This window comes from Mus caroli, chromosome 3 (genome assembly GCF_900094665.2).
Source record: "Mus caroli chromosome 3, CAROLI_EIJ_v1.1, whole genome shotgun sequence".
NCBI lineage: Eukaryota > Metazoa > Chordata > Mammalia > Rodentia > Muridae > Mus > Mus caroli.
The window spans coordinates 100,761,704-100,779,892 of record NC_034572.1 but is presented as its reverse complement, the minus strand read 5'-3'; the positions used below and the strand labels follow the sequence as shown (position 1 = coordinate 100,779,892).

General features: G+C 40.4%; 2 protein-coding genes across 12 annotated transcripts in view; one reads left to right on the top strand and one right to left on the bottom strand.

Annotated features, from left to right (window-relative positions):
* Dram2 (DNA damage regulated autophagy modulator 2) overlaps window positions 1–14,708 on the bottom strand; it is a 28,333-nt gene extending 13,625 nt beyond the window's left edge. For 3 of the 6 annotated variants that reach the window (XM_021158270.2, XM_021158273.2, XM_021158274.2), the window contains exons 1-4: window positions 14,614–14,708; window positions 10,184–10,308; window positions 6,908–7,052; window positions 461–528 (exon numbers count right to left, since the gene is read on the bottom strand). In XM_021158270.2, the coding sequence (XP_021013929.1) occupies window positions 461–528; window positions 6,908–7,038 (199 nt within the window). In that variant the 5' untranslated portion in view covers window positions 7,039–7,052; window positions 10,184–10,308; window positions 14,614–14,708. Of the gene's footprint in view, window positions 1–460; window positions 529–6,907; window positions 7,053–10,183; window positions 10,309–14,367; window positions 14,449–14,613 lie in introns of those variants that run through there. The other 3 variants (XM_021158271.2, XM_021158272.2, XM_029475332.1) reach the window with 3 other exon arrangements.
* The window catches only part of Cept1 (choline/ethanolamine phosphotransferase 1), a 45,157-nt gene continuing 41,344 nt past the window's right edge, over window positions 14,377–18,189 (top strand). For 2 of the 6 annotated variants that reach the window (XM_021158269.2, XM_021158267.2), the window contains exon 1: window positions 14,737–14,854. The gene's annotated coding sequence lies outside the window, so the exon portion shown is untranslated. Of the gene's footprint in view, window positions 14,458–14,736; window positions 14,855–14,908; window positions 15,112–15,134; window positions 15,159–18,189 lie in introns of those variants that run through there. The other 4 variants (XM_029475330.1, XM_029475331.1, XM_029475329.1 and 1 more) reach the window with 4 other exon arrangements.

The following is an 18,189-nucleotide window of genomic DNA, read 5'->3' as shown; positions in this document are numbered from 1 at the left end:
GACCAGGCTGGCCTCGAACTCAGAAATCCGCCTGCCTCTGCCTCCCGAGTGCTGGGATTAAAGGCGTGCGCCACCACGCCCGGCTAGTTGTAGTCAGTTTTAACTTCAAGTTGAGATATCATATTAATAGCTTAAGAAATCTACCTAAGGTTTCAAGGAATGTTTGGTTGACCTTGCAACTTAGGTTTAGATAAGAAGTCTATTATAGCCATATAAATATTTCTTCAAAGTGTATTTCCATAAATTGGCATTTCTACTTGAGCTTCTCCCCACTGTGGCTCCTTGGAAGGCAGCAATATAACCAAGTGTTTTCTTTCTTTCTTTTTCCTTTTCTTCTTTTAGGAACATATTATAACCGATAATTTAGTAACAACATATTCTCAAGTTTAACTAGAAAATAAGTAGTGATACAGTATTTAAAGAAGAAATCAGCAATTTGACTCTTCATTCTATTACTTACCTAAAACTGCAGCAATACTTAGCATTACTCCAAAGAGGCATCTTTCAGGAGGTATTGTCCCTGTGTCACTGAAAGACAAAGAGAAAGTATGTAGGGTTCTTACACCAGATACCCTATCATAACAGGAATTATTTTAAACCCTTTATTCTTTGAGAGAGAGAGAGAGAGAGAGAGAGAGAGAGAGAGAGAGAGAGAGCAAGAGAACATAATTTGAGTTTATACATATTTGCTTACCTCTTATCAGATCTTTTCATTTCCTCAGAAATCAACAAAAGCTAACTTAAAAGACATTATCCTTGATTTGTTAACAGTATGCTGTGCATTTACCCAAAATTAAGTCCATTATAATATCAGTGTATCAACTTCACCAGAATATTCTGTAAGCAGCACTGGCCCATTCATAGCTCTTGTGTCTTTGTACCCGCTGTGACTGCCTGAACTTCAATTAAAAATATGTATCAAACACCATTCATCAGTTATTGTCTTAGGGTTTCTATTGCTGTGAAGAAATATCATTACCAAGGCAACTCTTACAAAGGAAAACATTTAATTGGGGTTGACTTACAGTTCAGAGTTTTAGTCCATTATCATTAACAGTAGGAGCTGAGAGTTCTACATCTGGAATGGGCAGGCAGCAGGAAGAAAGAATGATACTGGGCTGGCTTGAGCTTCTGAAGTCTTAATGCTCACTCCCAGTGACATACTTCCTCTAACAAGACCACCAATGCCACTCCCTGAATCTAAGGTGGCCATTTTCATTCAAACCACCACATTCCACTCCCTGGGCCTCATAAGCTTGTATTATATCATATTGAAAAGTGCATTTGATCCAACTATAAATGTCCCTATAATCTTTACTGTATCAAAATTGTTTAAAAGTCCAAAGTTCAAAGTCTCTTCTGAGATCTCTCCAATCTCTTAACTATAATCCCTTGCAAAATCAAAAAGTAGAACACAGGATTCCCACATACAACAGCACATGATATACCTTTCCAAAGGAAGAAAAGGAACATAATGACGACATAATAGCCTGAAAGGAGACTGAAATCCAGCTGGGCAAACTCCACACACTGTGACTCCATAACTCCTTTCAGCTTTGTTGACTGGAAGTTTTCTCTTGGGCTAGTTTCACTCCCTGTTAACAGCTCTGGCATCTCCAACATCTTAGGGTCTCCAAGCCAATTCGGTCTTCACCTTCAAAGCTTCATACCATGGCTTCTGGGGCTCCATGCAGGGACAACCCTAACGTACACCTGGCCTCAGTGGCTTTCCTACATCAAGGAGGAAGGTTCCATAGCTCCTTTCTTGTATCCTTGACTCTAAAGCTTGAACCACATGGCCAAAGCTGCCCAATTCTGCTGCTTTTTGGGGCTGAAATATTGTTCTACTTTTTCAAATACATTTTCATCAGCTTCCTGGTTCTGATGATTTCCTGCCCTGCCTAAGCTTGGCTGTCCTGGAAGTCCCTCTGTAGATCGGGCTGACCTCAATCTCAAAGATCTGCCAGCTTCTGCATTCTGAGAGTCAGGGTTTCTATTCCTGCACAAACATCATGACCAAGAAGCAAGTTGGGGAGGAAAGGGTTTATTCGGCTTAAACTTCCATATTGCTGTTTATCACCAAGGAAGTCAGGACTGGAACTCGAGCAGGTCAGGAAGCAGGAGCTGATGCAGAGGCCATGGAGGGATGGATGTTCTTTACTGGCTTACTTCCCCTGGCTTGCTCAGCCTGCTCTCTTATAGAACCCAAGACTACCAGCCCAGCGATGGTCCCACCCACAAGGAGCCTTTCCCCTTTGATCACTAATTGAGAAAATGCTTTACAGTTGGATCTCATGGAGGCATTTCCTCAACTGAAGCTCCTTTTTCTGTGATAACTCCAGCTGTGTCAAGTTGACACAAAACTAGCCAGTACAGGCATGTATTACTACATTCTGTCTTAAACTTTTAATTCCTTTTCATAAATTGGAAATTTAGCTGGGTGGGATCTTGCCAAGAGGTTACCATTCCCTTTAGTACATTTAGCCTCACCTAACAAAAGAACATTCTCATGTCTAAAACTTGGGTTTTTGATAGTTTCTCTATGCCTGTTGCAGGGAGAATTCTATCACCCCAAGTGTCAAATTTTCATTTAAACTATATATTGGTATATACATACACTTGCATATATTATATGTAAGTTCAGGTAAACATGAAATAGTATAATTCTGTATGGCTTTTTCAAACATCCTTAGTGTTTGGAGGTAGGGACTGCAAATGAGAGAGAACATGCAGCATGTTTTTAAGGTCTGGGTTACCAAACTCAATATAATCTTTTCCAGATTGATCCATTTACTTAAACATTTCATAATCTCATTACATTATATTCTATAGAATATTTGTATTATTATCTTGTTATCCATTCCTCAATTGAAGGAGATTAGGTTCGTTCAATTTCCTAGTTATTGTGAATAGTCTAATCAGTGAATATAGTTAAGCAAATATACATTGAGGAGGATGTCAAGACTTTTGAAAAATACTCCATGGAAATGCACAGCTGGGTCACATAGATGTATTTTAGCTTCGTAAGAATTATAGACACCGATTTCCAGAGTAGCTGCACTCTCTTGCAAGCCTATCAACAGTAGATGAGGGTTCTCCTTTCTCCAGATGCTGCTAGCATTTGCTGTCAGTTGATCTGACTGGTATATGTTGAAATCATAAAGGAGTTTTAATTTCAATTTTCTAATTGCTAAGGATGTTAAGTACTTTTTGAAATGTTTTTTAGCCACTTTTTCATCTGCTTTTGAATTCTGTTCAGATCCACTTCCTATTTTTATTGGATCATTCTTGGCTGTTTATTTTGGGAGTTCTTTACATATTTTGGATATTAATCCTCTATCATATATATAGCTGGCAAAGACTTTCTCCCACTGTGTGGGTTCCTTGTCACTGGACTTACTGTTTACTTTTTTGTTCAGAGCATGTTCTTATAGCTCAATAGCTTGTACCCCATCTGAAGCACTACTACTTATAAATTCAGTTTTGAAGTGAATTTTACATTTCTTTATATCCTTTGAGACTGTAACGTTTTAGATAGCACAGCACCTACAAACTAAAAGAAAAATCCTTTGGCAGAATAGTTAGTTGAAGCTACTTATATATCTTGAACATCAAGAAAATGAGCCTAAGAGAAGTATAATACTACAATTTAAATATCCTCAGGGTTATCATTAGAAAAGCTCATCATTAGAAAAATAAAAGCAGAAGGAGATGGGTTGGGGGGAAGTGTCCAGAGTGCCAGGAAAGACCACAGATGAGACCAGCAGAGAACTGAAACACTCAAAAGACACTTAGTAACTCCTAAGTTACAGAAAGTTCTGCAATGCAAGAAGACACGTTGTCAGAGGGGAAATAAAAATGCTGACAGCTCACATCAATCTTAAATATGCACCTTCTTATAGAGACACAAGGAATTGTCTGGCTCCTTGAGCTATGTATTTCTCTAATACGTGGGTGATCATTTGTCAAATTATTGCCAGAAGTGAACACTTAAAATCATAGAAAATTGGGGGGGGGTTTTAAACATCTCTTAGTGCCCCCTATTTGTGCATGACTTCTGTGTGGTATCTCCATTATAGAAACCACAGTCACATGATACCCTTTCTGAAGTACACTTACTTGTCAGAGTGTCATCTGACAGTTTTAATGGCTCAACTAAACCTTCTGGTTTATCACTTTTTAAAAGTTTGCCATTTTCTGTGTTAGAAAGGTTATCTATCAGAAGGATCCTAAATGAGGAAATGGAACAATTGCAACAAACAAAATAAAAGATGCTATATTTAGACAAGGACAAAAGTAAAAAAGCAATTGGGTCACCCTCTCTAGGACGGTGCTTCAAAGGCTTCAGCTCTATTCTAGGTAGAATCATTTAGATGAGAACACAGGGAATGACAGCTGCGTTGTGCTCAGTGATGGTGTCTTCACTACCTGTAGCCCTACCTAGCCCTATATAGCTCTTCTAACTTTCCTCTCTCTATTTACTTCCCTTTCATTATAAAAATGTTTTTAAATCTGAGTATCTTAGAATCCATTCATAATTATTAGTTTTTTCATATTCTCTTTGTGAATGCATAAACATATCTGGCAGTATCAAATTAAAAGTCTTACCTTGTTGTCTATTCTGCAATACCACATAGAGAAATATACTGACATTCCAGTACAGTATGTAAAATTATACGATGTGGTCTTTATTATCACCTTATTTCTAATAGCCAGAGGGGAGGAGGGCATTACTCATTATGTTTAAAACTTAAAATTACTAAGTAAAATATATTAACTGTGACAAAAACAAAGGGAGAAAGAATCCTTTAAAACCATAGATGACAAAACAATTCCTTAAAAAGAAAGCCATTAAATTGCCTATCCCCTTCAGAGGCAGGAATGAACTTCAGGAGTGAAGAAGGGACTTCTACTTTATTTTTAAAGATATGCTCAATTTTAACATATGACTATGTGTGTGTGCCTCTGTGGGCTAGAAGAAGGCATCAAGTCTCCTGGATCTGGAGTTACAGGGAGTTGAGAGCCATTCTGTGGACACTGGGAACCAAACATAGGTCCTCTGCAACAGGAAGCAATTTTTAAATTAATTAATTAATTATTTTAAACTTTAGATTTTATTTTCCTCCCAGTCCACCCTCCGACTGTCCCACATCTCATACCTCCTCCCCTCCTCCATGAGGATGTCCCCACCCCAACCCCACCCCACCCCACCTTTAAACTCCCTGGGGCCTCAAGTCTCTTGAGTTTTAGGTGTATCTTCTCTGGCTGAATCTAGACCGGACAGTCCTCTGTTGTATATGTGTTGGGGGCCTCATATCAGCTGGTGTATGCTGCCTTATTGGTGGTCCAATGTCTGAGAGATCTTGGGGGTCCAGGTTAATTGAGGCTGCTGGTCCTCCTACAGGGTTGCTCTTTTCCTCAGCTTTTTCCAGCTTTCCCCTAATTCAACCACAGGAGTCAGCAGCTTCTGTCCATTGGTTGGATTCAAATTCTCAACGGCTGAGTCAGCCCTAATACTTCCTATTTGTAAGCAGTATTGTTTTGTTCAAAGTTTGTTGGAATAATTACTCCTGCTTCTATAATTGAAAGAGATGGGGTTGGGGAAGTTGGAAAGATGGCTCGGCAGTTACAGCACCTGATGCTCTTACAAAGGACCTGACAGCAGCTTACAACCCTCTGTAACTCCAGTTCCAGGGGCTTGGATGCTCTTATCCGTTCTCCAAGGAGACCAAACATGCATGTGGTTCATATACAGTGCAGGCTAAACACTCAGAAAAATAAAGTTTAAAAGTGGTTATGAACACAGTACATGTGACTGATTACCCATAATTAAATTGTTGGTAGTTTTGAAAGTTCAAAAATATAACTGTTGATACTTGTTTTGTCAGAAATATCTAGCCAGTAGGTCATTGAGAGTAAGAACACAGTCCCTAGAGAAAAACTACAGGTACAAATCTTGGTTCACTACTTACTGAATTGTACCACTGAGCAAATAACATCGTGTTCCAGGACCTTACTCCTTCTGTGATTTAGATACTGAATGTATTGAATGTTTAGCCTATAGGGAAGCATTAGAGGTAGTTGTGGGCTCTTTAAGATGTGAGGCCTGGAAGAGGTCTTCAAGTTATTGGGTAAGTACACTTAAAGGGAATTACAAATCTCTGGCCTCCTCCTTGCTTGCTTTTGCTTTCAGGTCATGAGGTGAATGCTTTGTTCTCTATGTACTTCTGCCATCATGTATGCTTCATCCCGGGCTCAAAGCAATAGGGTCAAGTAATCAGGATCGGAAACCACTACAAGTGTGAGCCAGAACAGCCAATGTATAAGGATATATACATTTTAGATATATATCACAGCAACAGAAAGATTACTACAGATCCTGTCTTCTTAAATGAGGCTAAATTTCTCTACACATGGATGTTGCAAGGATTTAATTACCTAAGGCATGAGGAAAACTTAGAACATTACCTTGTTACATAATACATTAATAACATTTGCCAATACTACTATATTTTTCTAACATTACTATTGTTTGCAGCATTTTTTTTTTTTAATTTACAAGAAAAGTAATTCTAATTCCAGGTTCTGAGGCAAGCTCAAGCACTTATTTAGAAGACAAGACACTAAGAGGTTAGAACCTACTAACTGACTGACTCTTACCTGACAGTCCCCAGATTTTTCTAGTTCATTGAAGGAATCAACTGCAAGTTCTATTTTATATTTCCTTTGCTATATTAGCAGTCTAAAAGCTTGAATTTTCAAATGAAAATTGAAATGTCAGAGTCAATGTAAACAATGAATCAGTCCTGAAGACTAACCAGGGAAAGTAGCACTTACCTGGGCCTGTGTTCAGTCCCCAGCACTGAAGGTGGGGGTTACGTCTATATGATCAATATACTTCACTGACCTGATATAAGGCAATGCAGGGTCAACATGGTGGAGTGTTATTGCAGTGATATATGAGAATATGAAGGTAGCAAATGTCCAAATTACAAGGGCCGATGGAAGGAAACTGAGCCCTTGCTGAAACCACCACATTTCAGACAGGTCTTCTGAAGCAGAGAAAGCAAATGAGAAACAACAATGGGTAAGTTTTTCCACTCTGTGTTAGGCACCCACTTCCAGCCGGCACTTGTAATCTTACCCCTCTGAGCATCCTTCCCACACTACCCTTGTATCACCTGTATCATCGCTTCACTTTTTAGAACTAAGACTCATTTAGAGGCCATGGCCAGAAACTTGCTTTCTATCTTATCATTTCATACACACACACACACACACACACACACACACACACACACACACACACACACTTACCAGTTAAGTCATGTCTATATTACACTACCCTTGTATCACCTGTATCATCGCTTCACTTTTTAGAACTAAGACTCATTTAGAGGCCATGGCCAGAAACTTGCTTTCTATCTTATCATNATTTAGAGGCCATGGCCAGAAACTTGCTTTCTATCTTATCATTTCATACACACACACACACACACACACACACACACACACACACACACACACACTCATACCAGTTAAGTCATGTCTATATTACAATAATGTCAATCAATGGGACAGCTGATTCGGTTTAACCATTCAGTTAATAAAAATATCCGTATAGTTCCAATACAGCTGATTTTTGCCCCTAATATTCCCAATCTACAATTTGTCAGATTAGTGAATGTGGTTTTCTGTTTCCTGGTGGGGAAGGGGAGCTACCACAATCTTTGTACTCTCTGGACTGGCAAGTATCTTACATGCTGATGAGCTGGCTGGGCAGTGTAACTTCTAGCCATCCTTAGAAGGAAAGACTGAGACATGATGAAAGGATTGACATTTTCATGTCTTTGTAATGCAGTTTCTTCAAAATTCAAAAGACACAAATCAGATGATCAACAGATGTGGTGGAGGATACCTGTAATCCTTGGCATCAGTGCCAGCATTGAGATGTCTAGATGGGGAATGGGAGGCCTTTGAGCTACGGTGGGCAAGTAGGTATGTCAGTTTGTGGTGTACTCAGCAGCAGAGCAGTAATTTTCATGGCAGACAAGAAACATGGTGTTTGGAACCAGATTCTTTTTTTTTTTTAACTCTGTCTGCCAAGATGATCCTAAAACCTTGAAATCCTGAGGTCAGTGACTCTTCCAACCCAATCTCAGCTGGCCTGCCTTTGTCCCTCCCTATCCTCCCCCCGTCCCCCCCACCCCACACACACACACCCTCTGTTTTTCTCCTGTCAGTCTTTGAAACAAAGTCTCAAGCATTCCAGGCTGGCCACCTTAACTGTTGGGGTTCCAGGTGTGTACCACACCAGACCTGATTAATGTGGTTTTGAGATGAAACCCAGGGCTTCTGGTATATTAGATAAGCCATCTACCAACTAAGCCATATCAGCATTTCAAGAAGACAGGACCCACAGGGTTTGAGTTGTGACTATAGATGGTAGGGAAAAGACAGCAAAAGATGTAGGGCTTCAAAATGCAAAACTGCAGGAAAATCACCATAATGAGACTACCACAGGGTCAACCCTGATCACAGTTTAAGTTCCTTTATCCGGACCAATGACTGGGAGCACTGTAGTCAGGAGCAGGATGACTGACAAGCACAGCATGCTGCTGAAGGTCAACTACACTGGCTTCCTCTGTGTAATCTATGGTAGCGTGAGAGCAATGGAGAGTTGATAGATGATAGATGATAGATAGATAGATAGATAGATAGATAGATAGATAGATAGATAGATAGATAGCTTGTAAAAGGCAATGTTGAAAGCAAAGGGGAAGTAGAGGAATATTTGCATGATACCAGAGTTCTCATGACTGAGGCGTAGCTGCTCTGCTATTTCAAGAAACTTTGCTTTACTTCCTCACACAGAGAAAAGAACTTCTTGTTGGACCAGCCTGTGAGTAATACGTACAAGGACGGTACAAAATGGAGCAGTCTAGGCCCCAAGATCCTCAGTGAACTGAAAGTGTCAGAAGAACATGACTATCGGCACACTAGGCACTCTACAAACTGAACTACCCTCCCAGACCCCTTGAATGTGTTTTATGGCTTCCAAATATGAGCTTGTATTTGTTTATCATTAAATTTGAAAGTATTCTAAAATCTAGCTTTTAAAACTGTGGGTCATGTAACTGAATGTGAGTTTATGAAAAATAATAGGAATAAAAGTAAGAGAAAATTATTTCTGGACATACAATCAGAAAGTAATCCAAACTCAACAGTGTAACAAATCCAAACATATGTGAGGGTGTTTGCATAATTTCTGTACAACCTTAGCTTTGATTATACAAGGTATACTTTGTACCATGCATCATTGAACACTGCCTGAAACACCTCAGCTCAGATTCCCAGCTATTGTGTGTAGGAATCAATTTTTAGTGTTAATACAATGTTTTCTGTTCTTTAAGAAGCATAATGGTTTAATTAAGAATCAGAGTAGTATATCTTGATTGAATTGTTAGAATATTTGATCACACAGACACACACACACCTCATTAAATGATTTCAATTTAATCATTTGGGACTAGGAAAAAAAGTTAGGAAATGAAATGGTCTTAAATGTACCTTCTCCCCTTTATACTACATATTTATGCAATGCAGCATAAAAAGGATAAAATACAATGTATCAACACTGAGAAACATAGAGGATGCTCCTTGCCCTAGAGCAGCAGTTCTCAACCTTCCTAATGCTGCGACCCTTTAATACAGTTCCTCATGTTGTGGTGACCCCATCCATAAAATTATTTTCATTGCTACTTCATGACTGTAATTTTGCTACTGTTATGAATCATACTGTAAATATCTGTGTTTTCCAATGACCTTAGGTGACTCCTGTGAAAGAGTGTTTTTACCCCAAAAGGGTTGAGACTCAAGATGAGAACCACTACCCCAGAGTTTCAAATATTCAGTGGTTTAAACTTTAATGGATAACTAGAAAAGTACATTTCCCTTATTGGCATTCAAATTTGCTATGATCTTTCATAAATGGCAAAACCATATGCATGCCAAAGAACTGTTTTATCCTAACATGGCGAAAGAAAGAACTGACTTCCCCAAGTAGTTCTCTGACCTTCACATGTGCACCATGATACATTTGACCAGGAACCTGCATGTGCATCCATACATATAGGGGGGTGGGAGGTGGGGTGGATGGAGAGAATATGACTGACTTACTAACCTGGGCCAACTTCGGGTTAATTCGGGTTTTTAGTTTCTCAGAGCATGTAGACTGTGAGTGTGAACCTTGAATCAGTGATGGAAGACTTCATACAGATTCCAGTTCCTGATGGTATCTTCCACCACCTGGACGGGTGGAGAAAACAGACATATTTAAGTAGTCTCTCTTGGCTAAGAGGGAGAGATTTTTCTGGCCCTCCATTCATAGAGTGTGTACAGAGTCTTGAGATCCTGACATTTTGAGAAAAGGTAGTTCAGAGGAAATGAGCTATATAATTAAGAGGAAATGTTTGCTTTTTAACTTTTGAAAATATTACTCACTGAAATTGTGATCCTTTTTTGCATAAACCGTAAAAACACTATCTTGAACACATAACCAGGAGATATAACCAGGAGATCAAGGTATGAATCCTCCCTTCCTGTTCTAGTAGGAGGCAGAGTTCCACTCCTCCTCCTTCACTGTTTTTTTTTTTTTTTTTTTTTTTTTTTTTTTATAAGCCAAATGCTTCCAAAGAAGGTAAGGTAACAGCGAGGCTATCCCTCTTGCTTTCATTCCTTGTCTGACTTCAGCTTTGAGAACTTCACTCTCTTTATTTTGGGAGGCTAGGAAAGGTTGAGATATGGTTTACCATTCAGTTATGGCTGGCCTAGAATATATTACTGTCTAAGGTATCTCAAACTTAAAATCCTCATCTCTTATCTCCACATTCTTAGATTACAGGCATGAGCCACCATGCCTGGGTGAGGAACTTCCCTTTCTTTCATAGAAAATGTGTTTGGCATTTAAAAAGCTAACATGACCTATTCAGCATTTAGGTGTTTAGGTAAAAGGTATGCTTGAAACATTCTGCTCATCTCACTACTAGTAGGAGAACCTCCTCTCCATTTTACTGTTTTTTACTTCTAAATCCTTAATATCCAAAATGCAGCAGAGGGCTGGAAGGATAGTTCAGTGTAACCCAGAGCCTATGTAAATAAAAGTCAGGTGGGACAGAGTGCCTGTAACCCTAACCCTGAGAAGGAAGAGACAGGAACATTCCTGAGGTTCACCAGTCAGCCTCCTCTACTTTGAAAATTCCAGGCCACTGAGGCATTCTATCTTTTGGAAAGGTACATGACACATAATTTCCTCTGTTCTCAACAACCACAGGCATACATATACACCAGCACTTACAGAAAGACACTCAGACACAGACACACAGACATGTGCACACAGACAGACAGACACACAGCAGAAAGACTCTCTTCTCCATACTCCTAAGCTCTTTGCATGAAGAAGTAAGCAGTTCCTGAGAAAACTGGATTTGCACATCTCTTCACTTCTATAGTATGAACATTTAGGAAGGCAAGTGAACTGAATGAGAGAGATGCTACTTCACCACCTGCAAACACAAGGACTCACCCATCTTCACTCAGTAATTATTGAGTAAACGAAAAGCTGACACCAAATCATCTTAACTCCAGTAATGGATTGGATTGTCTATTTCAGTAAGTGGTGTTATCATTTTCCTCAGATTCTTGGACATCACAGTAACTCTTGCAGAGCAGGCTCTCTACCCAAAATGCTCACACGCTACCACCAAATGATGGCAATCCTATTTCTGTAAGCCATTCCTTCCTCCCTTCTACTCACTGTATATGTAACCATTCTTGTTTAGATTCTCCATTCCTGGTTGAACTGCTTTCTTCCCCTCCATCCATTCAATCTGCATTTCCAAATTAACAAGTATTCCCCTCCGCAAAATCTTCTTAAAAGTAAAGCTGCGTGATCTTGGGCAAGCTTCAGAATTTATCTGAGCTAGTCCTTCCTTTGAAAAATGCAAATATTGTCAAAAGATTGTACCATACAGTAGTTACTAGAAAGGTACAGTTATTTAAATTAATATATAATAAAATTTAAAATTTCAGTCCTATATTGTAGTCACCACTATCCAAATGCTCAGACCCAGTCTAGTGGCTAGCAACTAGACAAAGTACGGGACCTGTTTTTATCATGTTTTATCATGTTTTATCTAGCAGAGTAGACTCTGCTAGAGAGTTGTTATAGAAGTTATAGTGACAGCAAGGAAAGACCCTAACATACTGGTGATATACAGTTAATAGTACCCTTTAATATTATCTAATATTTTTAGATTACATTCATTTTTTTTGTTTGTTTTATATGTATGGGAGGTAAGGATAGGGGTAGGGGTAGAATGGGGGTTGGGGTGGAGTTAGAGGTGGGTGTATATATGCCCAGGAATCAGTTTTCTCTTTCCACTACATGTGTCCCAGGAAATGAACTCAGGTCATCAGCATTGCTAGTAAATATCTCACATGCTGAGCCATCTCACATTTTTTAAGCCATCTAAAAGAATAGCTGTTCCAGTGAGGTTTTTTTCAAATACTGAGATAACATGTTAGGTTCCTTCCTAAGGTGGTCTTTTCAAAGGTGAAAGAGAAACTACCTGTGCTATGAGTTCTCAAAATGTCAATCTTCACAACTGCCCAAACCGGTTCCCATTTTCAAATCCTGAAATCTATATACAAAGATGATATGTTATCATTTCAAACACATGATTTTAAGCAGCACACAAATATTAGCCAATGAACCAACAGTATCTGTGGCCGGAACACTAGAATGCAGCACTGTGAGCAAAAATGTTTCCTTTAAGGACCTAATGCTTGAGATCTTTTATAATAGTGATCTATCAGTGGTAATTTTTTTAAAAAGCTTTAATTGTAGGAAGTCAATTTTCTTATTGTTTGGCACAGCAGACACATTTCCCTAACTCCTGGACATTATCATTTTTTAAAAAATTCCATAATTAACACTTTTTAATTATTGGGTTTCAGGCAAATATCAAATTTCTGAGATATAGTATTCTATGTGCAATATAAGTATAAAATACTATAACAATTCATAAATTGCAGTCATAACTACCCATACATGGCTGCGTATAATTTTTTTGAGGTCTTAAATACTTGTATGTGTTTAGGCTTTGAAGATTCTAGCTGTTTAAACTGACTGCTTAGAAGCAAGGCAGGGCTTAAAATATTGTTAAGAGTCTTTCAGAGACAAGTGAGAAACCAAAGTAGACAGGATGAGTATAACATGGAAGACTAACAACTGTCCAGCGCCTTCCCCTCCAAAAAGGAAAGTGTGAGAGCAATCTCAGACCAACAGGATTATGAGTGTAATGTTTAACTATTTTATGGGTCAAAGCATTCAAGAACCCTTTTAAAGAGTGTTTGCATAGCAAGCAAGAGGCCTTAAATTCAATTTCCAGAACCAAAAAGGAAAGCTTTAAGATGACTTAAAAATATATAAGAAAACTTCACACAACAGTAAGGATGTTTAACAAATCCTTTTGCATCTCTCACCCATCTCCTCTGCTTACTTTGAAGATCCAGGAGTCAGAAATCCAGTTACATTTTTTATTTTCATAAGCATTTTAAAGCCACTGATAATAAAAAGAACGTTTTTAATGTTTTCTCTTCTAAGTGGTAATAACTAAAGAATAATAAAAGTGTAAACTCTGGATGTTCCAAGTGAATGAACAGGTGGCCCCAGTTTTTTTTCAGAGGCGAATAGAAACATCAGGCCACAAACAAAGCATAACAATGACTATTTTCCTAAATTCTAATATGGCCTCTTGACAAATGTAACATTTTCCAATGGCTAATCTCAAAGCATCTAGTTTCACTGCCAATATATTAAAATTTGATAACGCAGCCCCGATAAATTAAAAATTGTTGCATTTGGTACTTCTTTGTAAGTTAAAATTGGGAAGGCTGGAGAACTTATTCCTGTCTCAGTGCTTTTCAAAGGAATGCAGCTGTTAGGATTCCCAGGATTTGTGATTTCCTTTCAACTAGGGACCACTCCCTGAAACACAATCATGGGGTGGAGACAGAGCTCTGTGTAAACACAAGGTCACCACTGGTCTCAGTTTTGAACTTCCCCAGCCCCAACCAAGTAGAAATAAGGGCACAGGGATGACAAAGGGTATTAGGGCAAAGGTTTCCTTAGCTGATTCAACAAAAGCAATCCCTTGCACACACACTCCTAAATCTTGTAGTACAAGAGTTTCACTGTCCCTGGCACCAGAAAAATATAAGGGTCACCAAGCTTGGCACGACACATCGCTTGGGATGAAGTGGTGATAGAGGTACTAAAGAAGAGAAAAAGTAGGACGCGGAGACCTCAGCCTAGTTGTCTTCTCCCGTGATCCGTGGGTTCCCGGAGCTGGCTCGCGACTCTGGTCGTGAGTGTCACGAAGTTCACGGAACCAGGTGAAGCTGCCGTGGTTCGCGTGGCTCGCGCGACCGTGGGACCAAGGGGGCTTGCGTTGTGCCCTCGCTCTTGGCTTGCGAACCACCCTTCGACACAGCACCCAAGTAGGAAACCCGCTGAGCACCAGGCCAGACACTTTCCCCCCTCCCACTCACCTTCTTTCCTGTCCCCGACCAGCCAGCTCCAGCCTCAAAGTGCAGAACAGGCCCACCCTAGGAGTCTGGGCGGAGCCCCGGGGCGCGCTCCCGAGTAGCTCGGAGGCGCGCCTCAACCTTTTCTGAGTCCCCCCTCTTTACGGCAATCGTGAAAGTGTCGTGAACGTGCTGCCGCCTATCAGTCACTCAGTCGCCTGGAGTCGGAGTTGCTATTTCTAGGCTTCTGCTTGTTGGGTTCGGGGTAAGGCTGCGGGGGCCCGGCCTAGGGAAGGGGCGGGGATGTCGCGGACGTGGCGGGGCGGTTTTGTCCCGGGAGGAGCGGAGCGAGGGCCGGAGGCTCTGGGCTAGACAGAACTGGGTAGCTGCGGACGGACTAGCTGAAGGGGAACGCCGTCCTTGCTGGCGCTGGGTGGCCTCGCGCGCGGGGTTGTGGGCACCGCGAGGGGCGACGGCCAGTCCCGAAGGCTCCGGAGTCGGAGGTGGAGGGGCGCCTGCGCGGTATGCGAGCCGTGGTCGTGGGAGGGAGCACCCCAGGCTAACCCCCGGTGAGCCGAGGGCTGGGGCGCTGGCTTCGCGGAACCGACCTTGTCTGGCGGGTCCACACCCTCCTGGCCCGGTGTTGCCAAGTCCAAGAACCATGCAGCATCCTGTGCGGTCTTTGCTGTCCTTTTGGGAGGCGGTAGTGATGTTTCCTGGCTCGGGCCACGCTTCTTGTTGGGCAACTTTTCTAGAAATTTCAACCCATATTGACAGGCTCAGAGATTGCCAGCTAGAGTTTTATTTCAGTCCCGTTCTTAGAAGGAGATTGCTGTGTTTTGCCTGTGTTCCCAGGAATGCTTGGCTGAACCTCAAGCTTTACATTTTACCGAGTTTGAGTTTTCCAGTTTGATGCTTGGCATTTTGATACCAGTTTTTACCAATGTTGTATCATTGCTGTTGAATATATGGCTTTACTAAAACTCGAACTCACCAGGCAACGTCTATTGCAGCAGTAGGCAAATCCATAGTCAGTTTTCAACGCGTATAGGGACTTTGTAAGTTGTTAGAATATTTCCTTTCTACTTTACAACAGTCAGGAATGTGTTCAGAATGTGTGTGTTGAATTGACTGGCTCAAACACAAGGAAACTGTATAAGACATTTGGAGCATTACCAATTTAAAACTATTGGCATTCGATGAGATTTGAAGCTTAAAAAGCGTTTTGCTACATATTTAGTCTATGCTGAGAATAACTGAAGTCCCTGTACAGCTGGTCATAACAACACAACCCTTCCTTTTAAGAAACGAAGTAGGTAAATTTGACTCTCACATTACCAATTACATTTTATTGCATAGCACTTTCTTTTCTAAACTACATTTTACTTTTTTCTTTTCTTTTTCTCCTCCTCCTCCTCCTCCTCTTCCTCCTCCTCCTCCTCCTTCTTCTTCTTTATGGTTGGTTGGGTTTTTTTTTTTCTAGACAAAGTTTCACTATGTATCCTTGGCTGTTCTGGTACTTGCTGTGTAGACCAGATCCGTGCCAACTCAGGGATCCCCCTGCTTCTCTCTACCTTCTTAGTGCTGGAATCAAAGGTGTGCACCACCACCCAGCCATATTTTGCTCTTTAAACTGGCTAGAAATGCAGGTGGTGCTCATTTTTGAGGGCCATGCAGTGCTGTTTTTAAAAGAATATAAAAAAGAATACAGCTCTAGGCTTTTGGTCCTTCCTCCTCTGAAGTTATTTCCCCCTTTAAGGAACACACAATTTCACTTCAGCAAAACACCAGATCTAAGCTCTGTTACTCAGTACTGTCTGCTTCTAAGTACAGAAAAGCCCTCTTGCCCCCCAGACAAACATGTTTTATGTATCATTTGTTAAATAATGCTGAACTTATTCCTATATCCTATTAATTTTCTATTTTTTTCTTTCTCTTGTTTTTCTTTCTCTTTTCTTATATGATCCCTTCCCTAATAGTCTCAGCCATTAGTATTTTACTTTAGTAGTGGCAGAGGTCAGAAAGCTGTATACCACTGAATCCCACTGAAAAGCTTGTAAACATACTGTTGAATCAGTGCTGATAAAAACCTGGAACCCTTGTACATGGGTGGGGATCATGGGGGTGGGGCAGAAGGGAAGTTCTAGAATTTCACACAAGTTGGATATTGTGTAAGTTTACTTTATGGTCTGCTCAGCAGTTGAGTTTTCTGTTTCTGTTTTTGTTTTAAATGTGATACTTATCAGATGTCCCCTCCCTCCCCATCCATGACAGGACTAAGGTGGGTCAGACACTGTTACCCTGTGTTCTTCATGGGAGACTTGAAAACTTACAAATTGGTAGATTTTAGTAAATGTATCCATTAACCATTGTTTCTTTGTCAAACATATATATCCATGCCTAATGGAAAAATGCTTTTATCAGATAATGGCCCCTCTATGCCTCCAAAAAGTTATTTATACTATAACTTAGTTGAGGACAAGATTCATTCACCCCCACTCACACACCCTTTTGCATTTCCTGAGAACGTAGACTGGGATATCTTTCTAGGTCTAGAACAACCAAGTGCTCATTAAATACTAGACGAATCATACTCAATAAATACTGATTTTCGCCGGGCGTGGTGGCACACGCCTTTGATCCCAGCACTTGGGAAGCAGAGGCAGGTGGATTTCTGAGTTCGAGGCCAGCCTGGTCTACAAAGTGAGTTCCAGGACAGCCAGGGTTACACAGAGAAACCCTGTCTCAAAAAACAAAAAAACCAACCAAACAAAAATAAATACTGATTTTCTTTTTCATGTCAACTGTGGTATGAGACTGTGGGGAAAAGAATGTTAACAAGACAGAAATGGACCCACGGTCACGGAACTTAAGGAGCACTGTTGAGGGTAAAGACAAAATAAAGCTCTACAAACAAAACCTTCAAAGTCAGATAAGGGCTACAGGAAAGTAGAGCACTAGGGTCAGGTTGTAGCAGGAGGGAGGGTGTTTACTGAGAACAAGTGGAAAGGCTACCACAGCGGTCAATATTGTAAACTGAATTTCCACAGGCAGCCAATTTTTTTTTCAGTTTAAAATTACTTTCATAATTATGAAAGCCTGTTCTCAGTTAACAGGCTGTACTCTAAAATTGTAGGCTTTGTTACAAGCTCATTGGGAATTTTCCATTCAATCTAAGTAAAATCTCAATGCTTAACCACAGCCTGTGAACCCCTGCATTCAGTGATGCTTCACACTTCTTTTCCTATCTGATGTACTTTTGTTCTACCTTTGTGATTTCCTAGGTACCCGAATAAGGCACACTTTACTGTCCCATTCTCTGCTTCTTGGACTATTCTTTATCCTGCTCTTACTACCACCTTCCCTCTTTTCTTCTGAGATGGGTAGAAAAGTTTGATGACTTCCACCCCTATTTAAAATGCGTTCTTTCAACTCTCTTCTGTCTCAGCACTTTATTTTCTATATAGTGTGTGTCATGCCATGGTGTGATGTTACTGCTTGCTTACTGGGTTTTAGTACCTGCTGGGTGTGGGAACCTGACCATGCCTGTCTTGTATAGTAGGCACATTTGAAACTTAGAACTTCCCTTTCATAAACACT